General features: G+C 38.5%; 2 protein-coding genes across 3 annotated transcripts in view; one reads left to right on the top strand and one right to left on the bottom strand.

Moving 5' to 3' along the window:
- Window positions 1–8164, top strand: part of trmt9b (tRNA methyltransferase 9B) — an 18805-nt gene extending 10641 nt beyond the window's left edge. For both annotated transcript variants that reach the window (XM_015036859.1, XM_015036858.1), the window contains exons 2-4: window positions 3934–4130; window positions 4338–4511; window positions 5751–8164. In XM_015036859.1, the coding sequence (XP_014892345.1) occupies window positions 3974–4130; window positions 4338–4511; window positions 5751–6703 (1284 nt within the window). In that variant the 5' untranslated portion in view covers window positions 3934–3973 and the 3' untranslated portion in view covers window positions 6704–8164. The remainder of the gene's footprint in view (window positions 1–3933; window positions 4131–4337; window positions 4512–5750) is intronic.
- Window positions 8165–8695: 531 nt separating this feature from the next.
- Window positions 8696–12978, bottom strand: hdac12 (histone deacetylase 12). Its single transcript, XM_015036861.1, has 8 exons — window positions 12676–12978; window positions 12409–12552; window positions 10929–11088; window positions 10652–10848; window positions 10415–10565; window positions 10174–10290; window positions 8877–9019; window positions 8696–8778 (listed from the first exon to the last, which is right to left on the bottom strand). The coding sequence occupies exons 1-8, from the start codon at window positions 12775–12777 to the stop codon at window positions 8755–8757; spliced, it is 1038 nt and encodes a 345-aa protein (XP_014892347.1). The 5' UTR covers window positions 12778–12978; the 3' UTR covers window positions 8696–8754.
- Between the last annotated feature and the right edge of the window lie 6515 nt (window positions 12979–19493).

The following is a 19493-nucleotide window of genomic DNA, read 5'->3' as shown; positions in this document are numbered from 1 at the left end:
AGTAGAAAAATGCATTTAGAGTACCAAAAATCTAAAGAAAAAAAATTGGCTGCCGGTGCCTAATTTAATGTCTCTACTCAGTATTCACCATGCATATCCTGTTCCCACAATCCTCATTGTGTGCACACTGTAAAAGAGATCAGGGGGGGAGATGTCTGGCATGAGATGGATCATTAGCTCCCACTGCTGTGCTTTGGTTAAATTAGTGAGTTTTTTCACTGATTGACTTTAAAGAGCTGGATAGGTTCTTTAAATTGTTCAGGCATGAATTAGCAGTGTCTACAGAAGACCATATTAATAAATATAAATGTGAAGCTTTCCTCTTGTTGCCGAATAAGCAGTGAAAGTTGTTTTGCTTGCCTTTTAATGCTTTATTTTTGCAACGGATGCTCAAACAGGTGTGTCTGATGCGAGGCCTTTTCATCCGATGCTTTCAGTTCACAGGAATGATGCACCCGTCACTGTATTGCATGGAGCAGAAAATCTGAGAACAAAAACCTGTCAGGTATTGCATTGTGGCCAATATCTCCCAGAGAGACTTTGAAGCAGATGCGGTTTTTTTCAATAAAGGTTTTGTTCGGTTTGGAACAGCTTGTTTGAATTTGACTTGAATGAAGGTTTTGAGTTCTGATCATATTGTGTGCAAACCACATCAAGACTGGCTTGACTGCAGTAACGTACGTGTGTGTGGGGGGGGTGTTAATGATTGAATATTATTTTTGCTCACGCATACGAAACAGTAAAGATCAGCTGAAAGGAAATTGAAAACTTTCATATTCATCGTGTACAGTTTAGTTTATAAATAGAAATGTAGTGAGTTACAAGGTGTTAATAAATGGAGATGTACTGAGAAATTGGCTGCTGACCAGAAATGCATGATATTCACCGTGTTCATCCCTGGTGAGCTGTGAAAGGCTGGTAAGAAACTTAAAAATACAATATATTTTTAGTTGTTTAAAGCCCAGCATTGTGGATGGCTGCTTTTACTGACAGAAGATTGAGAAGAAGATTTGAAGTTTGCTGGTAATCAAAAAAGCTTTTAAAATGGAGCCTGAGGAAGCCCAGACATGAGAGATGGAAACTGGTTTGTCTACATGTTGAGAAATGTCTGTCTTTCATTCAGGTTGCAAAAGAGGGTGAGACTTGAAGCAGGTAACACAAAGGATGGATTGTGTACAGTTTTTTTTCTGTCCATTTGAAATGTCAGCCTTTGAAATATGCTGCATGTAGAAAGATGCATGTTTGGGGAAAAAAATGCAAAGCCCACATTTTAGCAATACCATCTCTGCTGACTGCACGGCTAAAATAATTTAAAAAGTCAACTTTTTGTGAAAGTAAAATTATTGTTTGAAAATAATATTTTTGGAATTGCTCTTTTACACTTACAGCATAACATGACCTCTACTTATGTTTCACCGTTAATGAAAGAAAGGCTATGCTAACATAGTTTTAATACCTTTTCTTTACAAAGTACTATTAAAATTGGCCACAGGTTGTAACACAAGTTGAAAGCTTTACAAAAATCTTAGACCAGAAGTCATCCACAAACTTCAAATTGCTTCATGTTGATAATTTCTTTAACACTCCAGTTTCTGGAGGTAATTCAGTTCACTTACCTTTATTGCCATTGTGACATACAACAAAATTCAAAAATGTCTTTCATTTGGTTGGTAATGAAAACGGCATGTAAACAAACATTTTGCAAAGGGTAGTTTTCAAACTATTTTGATGAAACTTGTCTAATTGTTTGATTCTGTATATTCAGAGTTTAATTTAATTCACATTTAACTCAGTATATTCAGTTACATTGCTTATCCATGCTGTCTTTCATTCTCTACGCATTAAATTAGGAAAATATTTGTATATTTGTGTAAAAAAATAAAATAAAATAGAAATTTCCACGTTTTAAACCAGTCATATTGTACGTATTGTAGGACTTTTGCACATTAAAAATAAAAAATGCTTTGTGTGAAACTATTGAGGTCTAACTAATCTTTATGGAAACAACTACAGCATTGATTTCTTCGCCTTTGTAACAACTCCTCCTTTGAATATTTCTTAGAAGCCACCACATGAGGTTCGGTATAAGATCAGAAACCCACCAGCTGAATAAGGACGCTGCATCTTCAGACATTTGTTGCCTAATATATCAAAGTAATCCTTTTATATAATAATCAAAATTCTTTGTAGTGTTCTGCTTGAGGGTGACAAAGCAGCAGCACCGCAGAAGCTAAGGGGCTGCATTCTAATAAACTTTGTGGACTGCAGGGAGAACCGTGGATAACGGATCCAGAATGCATCTGTGAACGTTTCAGGATAGGAATGCAGCAGAGGGTAAATCGTATAATAGGAATCTCAACGAAAGTCGAAATATTTATTACACAGTGCTGCTGTATAAATCCCAGTTACAATGACAATTTTACAAGCTGATTGTGATACCAGTGGTTTCCTGCAGTGGTTCATTTTGACACCACCAGGAATCATTTTGCTTCCGTCTTTAAAACATCAATTTCACATTACCGCTTGTAGAGCTGGAGCTGCTCAGAGCTTCATTAGACGACTTCTGTGTTTTTCCTAACAAGGGTATGTTCATCTGGAGGACTGCATTATGGACATGAGAAAGCTGGCTGACGCTGCCGCTACTCCAGGGACACTGCAGAACATTTGGCATTAAATTTCCACTGCTGCCTGACACACGTTGGAGTGTGTCTGCTGATTAAGGCTGCCAGCTGACCTCGCTGGACCTTAACAAGCATGTGGTGAAAAACATCACCAGGCTGTTCCCTGGGGTTCTTATTTAGGTGTTTTTCTCTCCAGCCAAGCTGAGTAACTGCAGTGCTTTACCAAAGTATACACTTTAGTGGAATTTCAACTAGCAGACTAAAAATAAGTACTTTTGTGTATACCTGTGAAGTGTAAGGACAAAAATACTTGCAAACAAAACTGGGTCTGTAAGGGGTTGTAAAACATCAAGGGCTGGACTTGTAACTAATAAAGGGGTGTCCCTGTCAAAAGCATTTGCAAGTCAAGACAATCTGATGGGGAAAAAAAAAAAAAAAACTGAAATCAAGCAAATAAAGTAGTTTGATTTGTTTTATTGTACAAAACAATGTTATTCATCCTAGATTCAAAACATAAAAGGAATTTTGCACATTTGCTGTATTTAAAGAAAGACATTTAGTTTTTGGATTCTTTTGGGCTCGATCGAACAAAATAATTTTCAGCTGTAAGAACAGGACTTCACTTTCTTTCAAAATGCTTCTCTAGCCAATTAAATAAAAGCTGATTTGGGTACTGAAAAGTTGGGTTTTCAGTTAGTCTCTGGATAAACATGGTTCTACGTATTATACAAATTTGGTCATAAAAACATGAATACTTTGTGTTGCGCTCAACATTTTCCATAATAAGAAAATGATGTTGGTAATAATTTTATTTTGATTACAGATGAAGACCTGTGCTGGATGGGCCAAATTTGTATCAGTCTTGAACTGCATTTGGAAGGGGGTCACACAAAATCAGTCCAAGGGCCATAAATGACTCCCACTTTGGACACCCCTGAACTAATAAGTTAGGTAGCCCAGCTAATGTTAATACCTAAATCCAATCGGGAATCTTTGAGATGAGAAAATTGACGTTCAGAGATGCTCACCATCAAATCTGACTGAGCTTGAGCTGTTTTGCAAAGAAGAGGGCAAAGGTTTAGTTTCTGTTTGTGCAAAGCTGATCGACACGTACCCCAAAAGACTTGCAACTGTAAGTACAGCTCACAGGTGGTCTTACAAAATACTATATCAGGGGGACTGAATACAGACGTACCCCACACCATTCAGATGTTTAATCCTAATATTTGGTGCTGATTTATGACAAAGTGTGAAAAAGCTCCAACTCTCTGCGCTATGTTTGATGGTTTAGTGAGTTCTCTTGCCATTGCAGCCATGAAGCTGTGAGGCTGCAGGAGGCAGCCGCGACGAACATGATGGAGGAGGCTGCCAGTCAACTGGAGAGGGACCATGTGCACAGTGTCTATGACAAGATTGCTCCATATTTCAATGACAGCCGCTACAAAGCCTGGCCGAAAGTGCGGCAGTTCCTGCTGGACCTGCCTCCAGGGAGCATCGTGGCCGACATCGGTGGGCGTCGCCTCAGAAATGTGATGACATGATAATTACAGCAATGTCCTTTTTTGTTGTTCTTGTCTATATTCACATCATTTAAAAGAGGCTTAAAATACAACAGCAAATGAATACTGCATGTAATGAATATATATACTTTATATATATATATATATATATATATATATATATATATATATATATATATAAACTGTTTTGTTGCAGGTTGTGGCAATGGCAAATACCTTCATATCAACAAGGAGGTGTTCAAGCTGGGGTGTGATGTTTGTCGCCCCCTGGTGGACTTTGCTTGGAGCCAAGGACACGAGGTCCAGATGTGCGACGGCCTGCGCTTGCCTTACAGAGACGGCTGCTTTGATGCTGTGCTCTCTATAGCCGGTATTGGACACACACAGTCACACACACACACATGCACACACACAGTTAAAGATGACTAACGCAGCTTATTACTCCCTTCGTATGCATGAGCTCAACATCTGTAGCTGCCATTTGGTGTAAATTTCATTACCACGTCTAATGATAAACATCAGTTTACAGCACCATGTGTTGCCAAGTCAACAGTGTGAAATAATTCATGTTTCCTCCAACTAACAGTGTAATATTATGCTCAGTTAGGGCAGCAGTCAAAAACACAGTTACAGTGTGTACTCTCAGTGCATGGCATGATTTGTTTCTTACAAGTGTTGACACGTAATAATCAAGTAGTGTCTTGGAAAAGTATCTACCCGTTGAATTCCTTTTTATGTTTTGTCATATTAAAATCACAGACTTCAATTTTATTGGGATCTTGGGTGAAAGACCAAAACAAATGAGTGCATTGTTGTAAAATAGAAAGGAGAATTATTGGTTTTCGAAACCGAAAGCGTCATGCGTTTTCTGTCATCTTTGTCTGATACTCTAGAATAAAAGCCACCATTTATCATTCTGTTGTATGAAAATGCAAAGACTCACAATGAAAAAACCTCCTGAGACATAATCACTCACCCAAACCATGTGGGTGGTTTTGTAGGCCCTTTGCAATCATAAGAACTTTGTCCTGTAATGTTATAAATCTAAGTAGTGTTTCAGTGTTTAAACTGAATAGCAAAGGGTTTGATTTAATATCTGCAGTGAATTTCAACAAGACAGAGACAATAATGGCACTTTTGTTTGTTCAGATCTCTTGTAAAGGGGGTCAACATTAAGAGAGCACAAAGCCTCAAACCAATTTGCTATTTTAATTTTTTTTTTTTTTTTTTGAGGGGGCTCACGAGATTTATGAGCCCTGGGTTGGTGTTCACCAGGACAATGACTTTAAATGCACAGCCAGAGCTATGTTCAAGAGTTAGATTTTCACATTCAAGTTCAGAACCTAAACTAAAAAGTTATGCTACACTTTTCAGATTTTTTTCATTGATAAGAAAAATCTTGGAAACCCAAGTATCATCTTCCTTTCTCTTTATGTAAGTGTGATACTTGTGTAGGTCAGTCACACATTCCAGTTAAATAGACTGAAGTTGGTGCTTGTAACAAGGCAAAACGTGAGAAGGTTCAAAGAGAATAGATACTTTCCCAGGGCATTGTAAACATCTTCCCTCCATCTTTCTTTATTCTGAAAAAAGCCTGTGTTTTGCACAGTCATTCATCATTTTTCCACCAAAGAGCGTCGCATTCGGGCAATAAAGGAGATGGCTCGCACGCTGCGAGTTGGCGGACGCATCATGATCTACGTGTGGGCCATGGAGCAGAAGCGGCGGAAATTCGAGAAACAGGACATCTTCGTGCCCTGGAACCCCAACCCTCATCTGTCCTCCAGCTTCAACAGAGACGACACCAAACCCAGGAGGCGGGCCGCGGCACAGAGCGTGAGTGAAGCCATTGACAACGCTGAGAACTACAGGAAGGTCAGAAGCACATCCTCTGTGGCCGATGAAGAAGATGCGACCCAGGCGGTGCCGCAGCAGAGGACACAGAGACTGTGGTTCTTTTCCAGGTCTCTGGATTCCGTGTTTGATTTTGGAAGCTTGGCCATCTCCTGGCCGTCCTCCAGAGACCTGAGACATTTACCGTCAGCCACAGGTGAAAACGAGGGGAACAAGCCCAACCAGCGGGCGAGAGGACGAGGCCTCATCAAACAGGTCTCGAGCTTCTTTTCCCCTCCGTCTGTGATCGGATCAGAGGAGGACGTTTTTGACTCGGACACAGACCTGCAAAAAGATCGGAACGATCCCGGAGGCCCTAGTAACCCAACCAACAATAACGGCAAAGAAAATCAGGGTGTCTCAGTATCTTTAGCACAGGAGTGTGGCTCACTCGCTCTGCCGGATCTTATTTCCTTGCAGCAGGAGAACCTGAGGCAGTCTGAAGATCAAAGCGCCGGGGGGCCAGTAGGAACAGGGCGACAGGAAGGCACACAGAGTCCTGAGGAGCAGGTAGAAGCTTCCTGTCTGAGGTACTATCACGTCTTCAGAGAGGGAGAGCTGGCAGAGCTGATAGAGCATCATGTCGAAGAGCTCCATGTCACACACAACTACTTTGACCACGCCAACTGGTGTGTGGTGGCAGAGAAGGTTCAGTTATGGAAAATTTGATTTTAACTCATGTTGTGTGTGGGCCAAATTTTAGCACTTCGCCACACGGTAACGCTTTACATTCAACGCAGGAAAATGTCTGTAAATGTGCAGTTGTAGCTACAGACACCCAGATCATTTCCTCTGCTTTTACATTATTATTATTATTAGCACTGATTTAAGATGGAGTCTTAAAGTAAAATGGTTCAGCTCAGAGCAAAGCAGTGTGCTAGGAAGGCATACTGTATAATAATAGTAATAATAATAACATTTTAAGTATTTATTCTGTGTGAAAGCAAGAGGTGGAAACCTTATGACACAACTTGAGCTTTCTTCTATTTATTTGAACTCTTTTCAAATCTAAGGGGATGTTGATGGTTGCACTGTTTTCCTTTTTGGGCTTAAAAGCCAAAGCGACTTAAGAAAGACTGACTGACATTATAAACTTCCATTGGTTTTGGTATTCTAATCATTTTATCTGTGTAGGAATCTTATTGTCTGCCTGTTTTATGAAAACATGGATGTTACCTCTGAGTATGTAGAGCCAAATGGACAGTATCTGTTTGTGTTCTCTGTTAGATGTTTAATAGATGGCTTATACAGTGCCTTACAAAAGTATTAATATTCCTTTTAACTTTTTTAGTCATGTCGCTGCCACAAACTTTATTTTAATTGATTGGGATTTTTATTTGATGGCGCATAATTCTGAAGAAATTGGGTTATTGTTTCATTATCTAACCCTGCCTTGAACCTTTTCATAACTAAAACCCTTCCACCCTGGTGTTTTTCAGTCTTCACTATTCAGTTTTTCTTTTACTAAAGTTCTCTAACCAATCTGTGATGCCCTTACAAAACTCTATTTATACTGAAAATTAAAGGTAGAAGGTGTTGTGCAACTTAAACATGCAACTTTTAGAGGTAATCGGGTTGGCTTTTATGTAGGAGTAATTGATTTGATGGGTCTAAATACAAATAGAAATCCACTTTTATATTTATTTTATTTTATTTTATTTATTTAAAAAAAAAACGACTACTTTGTGCTTGTCTATCGCCTCAAATCTTTGGAAAAATGTTATCTAGAAATATTCCATGGGGTGCGAATACTTTTGCAAGGCATTGTAAGTCATTTCTTTTACAAGTAGTGCTCTGAACAGCTTAGAACATCTTCTAAAATACTGGTGTTACCCGTCTTAAGTGTTTTGATGTTGATATCAGGAACAGCTGCATAATGTCTTGTAACAAGCAGAAAAAAAACCAGCAGTGTGTTTCAGCAAATAAACTGCCTCATTTACTGTGAATGAAACATTGCACTGTACCATTAACGTGTCACTGCTTCATGTCGGAAGATGGCAGAAAAAAGTGACGCTTTAAAATCTGACTCTGTGCTTTTATCTGTACTCATTGTGCCAAGAAGAATGAGTTTCTTTTTTTTTTTTTTAAATAAAGTCTGTGTGGACCAATTAATGTTGTGCGGCGTGGATACCTCAATGTCTCGTGGTTTTAAATTGCTTTTTCTTCATTAAATAATTTTGTCCATAATTGAGGTGTTGCAATAATGTTTAGGGTCATGATCCGTCTGTAACGTGAGATGCTGTGAACATGTCTATATTCTCAATATAACCTTGCATATCGTTATGTTTATAATCATGCATATGATTATACTCATAATGATATGCATCAACACGTCTTTTCCTTTACTGCTATATTAGCGCCATCTTTTGTACTTCACGGTTACCTTTCCCCAGTGATCTGGTAGAAGTTGGTCGTTTAAAAGGCTTATAGGAAAGTATATCGGGGATATTGCGGTTCCACAAAACCTTTTTTGATTCGTAGATCATTTCCACATGCGCTCCCATTAGGCTGTGTCTTTCCAGGACTTGTTTATGTTGGCACATTGAGTATTTTTTTTTATGTTGGTGTAAAAAAAAGGTGAACATTTAATCACAGGTAAACTGCTTTGTCTAAATTCCATACTAGTGAACAACAAAACAACAAAGGTACAAATCGTCAGCCTTTTCTTGTTGTTGCTTTCTATTTATTGGTTCTTAAAGGTCATGGTTCACCTTTTGGTTTTACATTCCACACTCCCTCCAAACCTGAAACAAGGAGAACACAAATGCAATAATTGTTCACTTTATATGTGAAACGATGTCTGGACCGATAAGATGTGTTTAGGACGCTGAGATTATTTTACCTGAGTAGCTGCTCTGTGGACGATGGAGTGCCTGAGGGCCAGTTTGTCGATGTCTCTGGAGTATCCCCCACCAATAACGGTAGCAATAGGAACACCTCTCTTCACCACAGTCTTCATCACATAAAGATCTCTCTGATAGAGCCCTAGAAGAAATAATACAGTGTTTGAAACCCTTTTTTTTTTTAGCAGAGAAGCTGGTTTTCAACAGCCAATCATAATTCCACCTGCCAATCAACCTTGATGACTGATTGGCAGATCTGAAACTCAAAACTCTGATGTTTTGTGTTTTAATTGGTGAACACAAAAGAGACCAAAAAGACTCCCAGTGGGACATGCCTGGAACATGTTCTTTTATTTTCTATAAAAATAAAAAAAAACAGTTTGAGGTTTTGGTTACTTCATATTAGAAAATTTTCTTCTTTTTGGTACAAAAAGTACCAACTTCAGCTCATAGTAAGAAGACTTAAAGTGTTGCAGCAAAGTTGCTTTATTCTAGATGTTTTGGAAATTTCAGCAGTGAGGCTATGGTTGAAATTTTCAAAGAAATGCACATACAATTCTGTTCAAAGTTAGCAATGCTAACAGTGCTAACTGTCAGCCAAAGTAAGCCAATAAAGCCAGTTAAAATGTTAACTTTGAAATTGTTCTTTTAAATATTACTTTAGAGTTACTGCTCTTCTCACACACCTGGTATGAAAGTTGTTTCTGCTCCTAGACTAAATAATTATTGGCTACAAAAAATGATCTGAATGCTGTAAATATTTTAGACTAACATTCGTGAAGAGAAACAGCAGTTGGCTTCAAGTGGTATCAGCAGGTTAAAGCTTTACAAAATCTCCCAAAAGCTGCATCTCTTCTTTTCAAAATTCAGGGTTTTTTTGTTGTTTTTTTTTTAGCATGCACTGTTGAGTTCTATACTTCAGATCTGGGGATTTTCCACTGCAGTAAATGGGCTCTTGCTGCTGAATATGGAGAAAACTGAGTGCCAGGGCAGCATCTGTCAGCAGCACTTTGAAGGCTGTTTTTGCTGAAAAAGCTGCACAGCTTGTTGGTGGAATATCAAATGTGTTTTCTTTTATCTATGTTATCAACAATCAAAGCATTAACTTATGGCTGCGCATCTTCTGATCCTGGAAACGTTTTACTGCAGCGCTTTACAAAATGAGCTTGAAGAACTGCAGCCTGCTTTTGCGGTATGACTTGACTTCCTTCTGGAACATTTCAGCACTGAGGTGTAAATGTGAAAACGGCTTCAGTGTGTACATAAGGATAACTGAATACTAGAGGAAGAACTCACCTTGATCGGTCAGACGGAGCCTCCCGAGTTCATCATCCCGATGTGGGTCAACACCAGCGTCGTACAGAACCAGGTCCGGACGAAAAGTCTCCAGCAGCCAGGGTAGGTGCTCTGCAACTGTTGATGACAGAATCAAGCAGTTTGAACTATAGAAATTCAATATTTTTACCTAAAAATGTCAAATATGCTCTTTGAGCCGAAAGAAACATTGTAGATTTTCTGAACGTCTTTGTGAACATGCCTGTGGAGAGATACTCCTTGTCTTCCAGCCCATCCTCCACGCTGATATCCAGGTCACTCTGTTGCTTGCGAACAGGGAAATTTTTCCCACAATGCACTGAAAATGTAAACACAGATGGCTCATCTTTAAATATGAAAGCGGTGCCGTCACCCTAAGGACACAGAAACAAGGAAGTTAAATAAAAGTCAATTCCAGAAATGAAAATAACTAAAAATGACAGAGAGAGTTAAAATCCACCTGGTGCACATCTAAATCCACGATTAAAACCTTTCTCTTCCTTGATGAGCTGTTCATGAGGTATTTGGCTGCGACTGCTAAATCATTGAGGAGACAGAACCCCGAGCCATAGCTGGGGAAAGCATGATGGGTTCCCCCCGCCGTGCTGCAGGTCAGACCCCTCCGTAGAGAGACTTCAGCAGCGAGAACAGTCCCACCTGTTTAGAAGCAGTCTGGATGTGAACTTTTCTATCCAGTCTAGCTGTCAGGCCTCCTGCTCAAATCTCGTTCTTCTTACCCGTTTCGTATCGGCACCGTCGCACGATGCCCTCGCTCCAAGGAAAACCCGTCCTCCGCTGCTCTTGCTCGTTTATTCTTCCACTTATGAAGTTGTTCAGGTAATCCCCAGTGTGCACGGCGCCGAGCAAGTCTTTCGAGGCAATCTCGGGAACCCAAACCTACTGTGAGGAAGGAGATTAACATTAACAGGAAACTGCACCTATTTTACTCACCTTAGGCTTTTCTTTAATAATCAACGTAGCTCTTTCATGTATTGTCAAGTTCCAACTTCAAACCTCTGTGTTTTTTACTGTGATTTAAGAAACAAACCAAGACAAAGCAGCTCGTAACTGTGAAGCTGAAGCAAAGTTGAGGTTCTCAGTCAATTTACCTTTCCCTTATTTCAAAACCTTATTTTATACCAAAGATAAATTAGTTTATTTTTTGTAGTAGTATGAGATAAATAATTGTAAAATGTCTCAACTAACTTACATAATTTCATTTGTTATGTATTATTTACCTGAAAACCCTCCATTGCACTCTGACTCGTTTGGAAGAGCTGACTCCAGCATTTTAAAATATATGACTGATAAGAGTTCCTAATGAAACCAAAATACTGGCTTCCATTTATTAAGAGTCATAAAACCACATTTCCTTACAGTAGATCATAAGTAACCATACAGTGGCAATCCCTAATCACAATTGATTAAATTATTGAGTTTATTTATTTCAATATTGAATTTGTCTTAATTTGGAAAGGTGGGAAATGATGACTAAAACCTGAAATTTCATTAAAAAAACACTTTGTAAGTCAGAAAAGTAACACTGCACGACACCCTGAATAGCCTAAAAGATTTTGTCTTGTAACCACAAAAAGTGGTTCTACAAGTAGTAGATGAATACAAATGAACACCACACGTTCACAGTTTTATAAATGAAAACAATTGAAATGTGTCCCATTCCTTCCACTTCACAATTGTATTGTTTTGGTTTACCATATAAAATCCCTGTAAAATGCAATGACATTTAAGGTTGTAATGACAAAATGTAGCATATTTCAAGGAATATGAGTAGTGCATTGTAGTTGTTAATGTCAACTATGTTCTCTATTACTAGTAGTTGTTTACAAGATTAAATAAAACTCAAAAATAACTGCATACAATGTCTGGCAGTTGCCAACAAAACAAAAACTTTGATACATTTTAACTGTGGTTCTTTAGTGTTTTTATTATTATTATTATTATTATTATTATTATTATTATTTATTTATTTATTTATTTATTTATTTTTTAAACGTGTGCATCTTTTGTTCCCCCTCAGGTTTTGGGATCTTTTCCTACCAGAATGTCATGCACTAAAAAAAATTGTTAGACAAATTGAAAAAATCTGAAAGTAAATGGGGAAAAGCAGCCAAAGAAAAGCAAAAGAAAATGATAAAACACGTTCAGAAGGCCTGGTTACCTACTTCCTACTACAGTTTAATCTACTGTCTTTCTCACCTGTCTCTCTGTGATGACTTGGTCTTGAAGTAAAAAGTGTAAAACTCTAGGAAACTTGGCCATTGGAAACCTGTGGTTTGCTGGAAGCTCGCACACATACTTGCTGTGATGAACAATGGGCAGTCCGCTGGATTCGGTTCTGACCTGTGGGGTGAGCAGGAGGTTCTCTGAGGTTTGGAAACCAGACGGGCTCATGCAATGTCAATACTCTGCCTCAGCGTTTGCAACAACCTGCAAGTCGTTTTTTTATGGAGCGTTAGTACTTACTAGTTCCGCATGGAAACATCTGCCAGAGGCGGGAGTGACTCCGACAAGGCATCCGACTGTAATGCGACGGGTTCTGGAAAATATTCTCTTCATGCAAGTCATTTCTTACTAATGTTGAATAACAGTTGCTTATCTAACAGAGGGAATTTTGTTGAATTTACTGTTCCTGCTGCTGCCATCTCCTGTCACGGAGTAGAAATCACGCAAAAATGTTTGTGTTGTGATGCCTTGTCTCCCTCTACTGTCCGTTATTGATCATTACACCAGAGGTTTACTACTGACCCTTTTAAGAATTAAATGGATCAATTTAGTTCAGTTATTATCCGGTCTAACAGGTTCGTTCTTACAAACGTCAGCCTGCAAGACAAAAATAAGAAAGCTTTAGTTTGAATCTATATTAAAAGCAGACTCTGCTCATAAAAGCACACCTTGTGTTAATTGATTTGTTTAACACCTTGTGTTAATGGGGTTAGGGATGAATAAATCCGTCATACCTATAGAAGTTTCATTGTGTGTTTTTTTATTTCTCAGAAGTTTACATTAAATTTTATTTAATTAAGCTGCTATGTTAAACATATTAACATAAATGACTTTTGCTGTTTCCAATGTCGTCACCATACTGTAAACAAGTTATTTATTTCCACGCAGTGTCCAGAAAGAGGTGTTGTTCTGCTTGTTGCCTAACACAGCTTCGGTCAGCATCCAGCGTTATTCATGTGCTTTTTTTTTAGGACATATTCCGTGCAGTTTTCTAAAGAAGTAATAAATTATTAAAAAGGTAGATTAGCTGTAGGGACCCAATCTGTAGTCAAACAGTAATAATAGTGACGCTAAACGGGATTAATGTCTTGTTTACAGTATGGTAACGAATCTGTAGCTGTAAATGTATATCTTGCACAATTTTTTATAACCCTTTAGCTTTTTTTTTATATTTTTAATCTTAAATTAAAAGGATAATTTTTAATTTAAAAAGTATCTTTTTAAATTAAAAATAAAAAAAATAATAAAAATTAAAAATGTTTAATTTTTAATTAATTAAATTTTTAATTTTTTTTAAATCAGATTTCTGTTGGTCACTGTTGGTCAATCTGATGGTGTGATTGACCAACGGAAATCTTAACATTACCACTACACCCCCTTGCAGAACTATTCATACAATTTAAACTGTTTTGCACATTACAGACACACAGTTAATCTGTAGAAATCTGCTGTTTCATGTAACAGACTAGCATAAAGCTGTGTAGACATGGAAGTTATAAGAAATAAGGTTTGTTTTTATTTCATATATTTTGCATAAATTCTTTGACATTTTCGTCACAAAGCAGTGAGATGATTGCCTTTATCTCTGTGAGGAAAGTCAATGAGCCTCTATGTTGATCTTCAGGTATTTGCTTCTTCATTGTCGTCCAGTGAGCTCGGTACTGAAACAGATTGTTCCTGTTTCATATCAGATCAGAACATAGGCAGTGTAGATGAGATAAAACATATAGCCCTCTTTGCTTTCACTTTGGGTCATTTTGAATTCCTTTTTCGCATGATGATCTGTATGCATGCTGGTTTCTTTCAAATAAAGCCAAACTGCATTAGAGACTTCTATGCAAATTAGTTACATTGATTATTCACAAGACTTCTTTCATCCTGGGCTTTTTCTCTCCTTTTGATTCAGGAAGTGATAAAAGCTTCTTTTACACTTAGATTTCTGAGCTTTCAAGCCATGGCAAATCACTCATCCTTCCTCCTGTATTGACATGGATGGGGATAGCTCTGCTCCTTTGAATTCACTGCACTTCCTTTCTTATTTTTTTTTCTTCCTTATTTGTCTGCACCCTAACTATCTCTCCACATTGAACTCATCCTCTTTAGCAACCACCTTAATAAGGATGAATAGTATTGCTAAGTAAGCATTAGAAATACTTACATTTTATGTAACAATACCAACATAGTATTTGACTCTTGCTATTGTGTCTGGGTTCACTCCTTCTTCTGTCTGCTTTAAATTACTGGCAGGTAGCTCAAGGCACCGTCTGGCATGCTCTCGTCTCCGGGGATCTCCTGCAAATGTGTGTGTGGGTTTGATGAGTCTGGTATAGGGGGATTAACTTAACCCCCACCCGGGAAACGCGAGTTTATTCACAGTCAGATAAGAAAAAAAAGACGAGTGTGGTGGCCCCAGGTGCACAGAAGAAATCTTTGCATAATGGAGAAAGGAGATTAGAAAGCTAATTCAATTACTGACTTCTGCTCTGTTAAAAGGCGTTTCAAATATATAGAGATGAAGGGGGAGACGGCACTCGCTTCGCAAATGGAGGTTTCCAATTTATTTTGACAGAGCAATTGTGTGGCTTTTTTTCAAATGTTGAAGGTTATATTAATTCATTATCATGTAGGCTCTTCATACCGCTCCTTTTAGGCAAATGTTCTCTCTTTTTAAACAGATCCCTTGAACCTTACTTCTACGGTGACATTTTTTAAGCAGTCTTTTTGCTCTTTTATTTAATATTGTATGAGGCACACAGGTTTATAAATTCTAAAGGCAATACAAAGGCAACAAGGTTGTCAGTTGTTTAGCCAGAGTGCAGCTGTTGAGATGCAACCTACTCTGTGTTATCTAATCACACCATTTCTAATAAATAATCTTGTCTTTATCTCTAAAAAGTCTAAAATCTAGAAAATAATTTCCAACAATTAATTCTTGTCCAAAGTGGACCATCATATCCTCAGTGCAGTTTGCATTCACTCATCATGGGCATGAAAGTTCCATTTTTTAACGGTGCTGTTGGAATGAAGGTAAAAAACTTAAATCTTCACTGGGTTACATTTATTGCAAATTCTTTCTAATTCAAACAGGGTCTAAATATATGTATGTTAATGAGCTTTGACACCTTGACAACCTGTTTTTACAACCGCCAAAAGGTTTCCTGCATGATTCTGGTTGAATATTTGATCACTCATCTATGAGTTATTCTTTTTTCTATCTCTAATATGCCAAAACCTTGACAAGCCAGGCTTTTGGCTTGCCTTAGTGTGCTGCTGGAATTGTTTCTCATGTTTGTAGATGCTGATTTTAGATCTGGGGCCTTTTGTTTAATCAGAAACCTCTTATTTAACGGTAATGTGAAACTACTTCACTGTGAACAGGGACAATAATGTTTCTGTAGCTTCCTTTTCATTATACAATTGATTCTCTGTGGTTCCCGAAATGTTATGATCATGATACAGTTCCCTTTTATTTGAGGGGTGACAGTTTGAGTCTAGTTTAATTTGGTGCTCCAACTAGAGAATGATCCCGTACATGAAAACAGATTTGGGAATGGGCAAAGTAGACCAACACTGAATGCAGTCTCTTGGAGAATCAGCACTAGTTTCAGGTGAGGTGGGCTCCACCTTAGTCAGTCCACCACAGCGACACACACACAGGACATTCCACAGTAAAATAAAATATTTTCGTTGTGCATTTTTCCGTGTCTTTAGGGTCGGCTGTTCTTAAAGCAGCTCTCATTACCTGTCATCACAAAGATCAAGCAGAAAGCCGTAGAGTTGATCTAATATTTGTTCTTCTCATCACTCTAAATTCATGTTGAATTTTTACTGTTTTTTTTTAAGATGTTTTTTTCTCACTCTCTCAACGCAGTGTTGTAAAACTTAATAATGTAATTGCCTTGTAATCTGCACACAGATGTGATTGATTATCCTCTGGACTTACCATGCATTTATCTAAATGAATAGCTCTGCCACTTCTTAATAGCACCGTCAAGCAGGCCGGTATTTTCTTGCACCAGGAGGCCTTTTTGTGTTTGTTGTCGCGGCGCAGTGCGGCGCTGGGTGGTGTAACGTTTGCATCAGACACCAGATTTGATCGTACCTGTCAATTACACAACGTCAAAATCGCAACGTCGAGCCCACTAACCCCTCCGTCGACTCGTCTTCACCCTCCACCTCACGGCTTTGAGCGGAAGGAATTTGCTGGTAGATTGCAAGGCCTGGCAGAGCATGTTGCAGCAGGTGAGGGCAGGGGCTGTTATTGGAGGGAATTAATCTGTAGCTGCTGTTGGTGTGTGACTGTGACGGCCTCATTCCTCAAAGGCAATCCCCCAGTCACATTGATTTCTTTCCCCTCACATCTCTGTCCTCCAATAAGACCTGACAAACAGGGGAGTCTATGTGTGTGTGTGTATAAGTGTGTGTATGTGCCACACTGCAATTTTCATTCACTGTCGACATCTGTTTGTTCATTGACGCTGGAAATTATATCCGCTTTACTCTCCATCATCTCTCATTGTTTGGAAGTGTCCTTGCAGATTACTGAGCCCTGTTGTGTCTCTGTCATGCGTTTTGTCAAAGCGTTGAGCGACGAGACTCTGTTTTTGTTAAATAATGCTGTTACCGGTTGTTCATTTGCAGGAATTTATGTTGAGCATTAAAAAAAAAAAAGTAAAAAATCCAGATACACAAACACTTGTAACAAAGCCACGCAGCACCACTTTGAATCTTTACAACACGTCTAACTAAATGACAATCACTTTTGCTTAAAGAGTGCCTTGAACAGTTTTAGCTGTAATGCGCATCACCATGGAGATCTTCCTATTGCTCTTTCCTTGCTAATTTTTTTAGCAGCAGAAATAAGTTGGTCTTTTAGAGCCAATTGCCAAACCAGACGACCATCTGCTGCCTGCCAAATGTGACACATCTCATGGGTGTTTAAGGAACACTTGATCCAATCATTAAATGGCAGGTGGGAATTTAAGCACTTGCTCGGGAGTCAGTCACATGGCCAGATTCTGTTTCTTCCTTCCCAACTGTATATGTATATATACATTTATCAACCAGTGTAATAGCTTTTTCTGAAATATCGCACAAGCTTTAAGCCAAAGCTAACAGAACACACACACTTAAGACAAAAAATTCTGTTTTGCCTCATTATTTTCCCAAATGTTTTGGAGATCATAAAAATGTTTATTTTTTTTCTCTCTCTTTGCTTAAGTTCATTGGTTAAGCGATTGTAAAGAAAATATTCAGTGCTTCCATCAGATGCCAAATTATGGGATTATGTCCATTTTTCATATGTTCGGCCCTGAAACGGGCAGCTTTTCACAGCTCGGTCTGAAACCTGCATCATGAATTATGTAAACTTTGCACATGCAATAGCTGCGTGATGTTGGTGCAGCTCCTCAGATTGCTAACGTTTGAAGCCACAGACAGCAGTGATAATGCAGAACATCTGTCCGTGATCTGTGGTATGATAGAAATCTGAAGGCACATCAAACAGCAACAGAGATGTTGAGTCAGACTGTGGTATCGCTGGAATGTTTTCTAACTGTGCTGGAGTTTTGGATCGCATTTGCCTGTTGCCACAGCTATGTGCAGTTCACATTGCATAATAGAGCTGTATAAAGCAGCATAAACAACTCAGTTAAAGCACAGCGTGATGAGATTGGCGGTCTATAAAAACAGATCTATAATTGTTCTTAATGCGCTTCATGTAGATTAGAGTTGTTGGTCTTTGCTGTTTTTACAAACTCCCTTTTGTTCTGTGTTAAAATAGCAAAGTGAAATGCTGGCAGGCGAACCTGGCACGTTTCAGAAACACAGCTGGCTTCATTCACTTTAATCCTACTATGCCATAGGAAGACCACAAGTACTTCAGAACGTCTGTCTCTTCTTGGCAGCTGAACCGATGCAGATGATGGCGCCAAGAGGGAGAGAAAAGACTCAGCAGAACCTAGAAAACTTTCTAGCAGCAGTTTTCTTCATGGTTTTTAAATGTGGTATAGAGTAACTGTTGAAGAACACGCAGATGAGTCACTTAACCTGAAGCTGGTAAGTAAGTTCTGTACATGACAGCAAGACGCAGGGAAGTCATGCTCATAATGCTTTTTCTCCTTTAGTAGAGCCTTGTGCTGTGGGTGTGGTGGTGTTTGTCTATGTACTGGTAATGAGAAACCTTTTAATGGGCCTTCAGTTAAAATGAAAACGGTGCACACTGATTTGCACATAGCATCAAGATTGCTTTCACAGATATTACAGCTTGTTTCCTGGCTTCCTTTGCCATTGTGCACATTTTCTTTTCATATGTTTAATAATTATTAATTGTGTTTTCTCCCATATCTTCAAGTGTGGACTAAAATACTTTTATCCCTCAGTATGTGCCGATTACTTGGGTTGTTGTCGACATCTGGTGTGTCTTTAACATCAACAACCACTTTGGAATTAATGAAGAATGGGAACAATGTTGACATGTTTTGTACTAATTTAATCCACTGTGCAATCATGGAGTATTGGGGCCACAGTAGACCATTTCAGAATTTATGAATCTATATATGTAAAACCCTAATGCATTTGTGAATTATTTAACCTGTAATGTAAAAAAAATATATTTACCAAACATTATATAAATGTTTGGACACTGGTACTGCTATATATAAAGGCATGAACTCCATTTGACTTCAGAAAGTTTGCTGACCTGGAACCCTGGATTTTAGTTGCAGATTACTTAAGTCGTGTAAATAGCGCAGTGAGGACCTCCATGAACTGAACTTGTTTGTACAGCTCATCCCAGATGTTTGGTAGGATTGAGATCTGGGGAATTTGGAGGTTAAGTCAACACTCCAAAGTCATTCTTTGCACATAGGGATGAAATGTTGGCAAAAGGGGCATGAAAACCACAACTGTTCCTTCTGTAAAGCCTTTCATAAACCACTGCAGACTGGGAACAGCACACAGCAGTGACAGTTTTGAAAAAGCGCTGACACACTCATTTGAGTTTCACATTTGTCAAGCTTTTGTCTATATATATATATATATATATATATATATATATA

Source organism: Poecilia latipinna, unplaced genomic scaffold, assembly GCF_001443285.1.
Source record: "Poecilia latipinna isolate Pla-1442-1.1 unplaced genomic scaffold, P_latipinna-1.0 Scaffold383, whole genome shotgun sequence".
In the NCBI taxonomy this organism is placed as follows: domain Eukaryota; kingdom Metazoa; phylum Chordata; class Actinopteri; order Cyprinodontiformes; family Poeciliidae; genus Poecilia; species Poecilia latipinna.
This window is presented reverse-complemented; position numbering and strand designations above follow the sequence as displayed.

What these genes read in the sequence shown, in the direction of transcription:
- hdac12 (XM_015036861.1), bottom strand. Translation starts at nt 12,777, where the DNA reads ATGACTTGCATGAAGAGAATATTTTCCAGAACCCGTCGCATTACAGTC. An exon ending in GATGTTTCCATGCGGAACTA is followed by an intron (nt 12,553 to 12,675) that starts GTAAGTACTAAC and finishes CTCACCCCACAG; the next exon opens with GTCAGAACCGAATCCAGCGG. An exon ending in TCCACAGAGCAGCTACTCAG is followed by an intron (nt 8,779 to 8,876) that starts GTAAAATAATCT and finishes TCCTTGTTTCAG; the next exon opens with GTTTGGAGGGAGTGTGGAAT.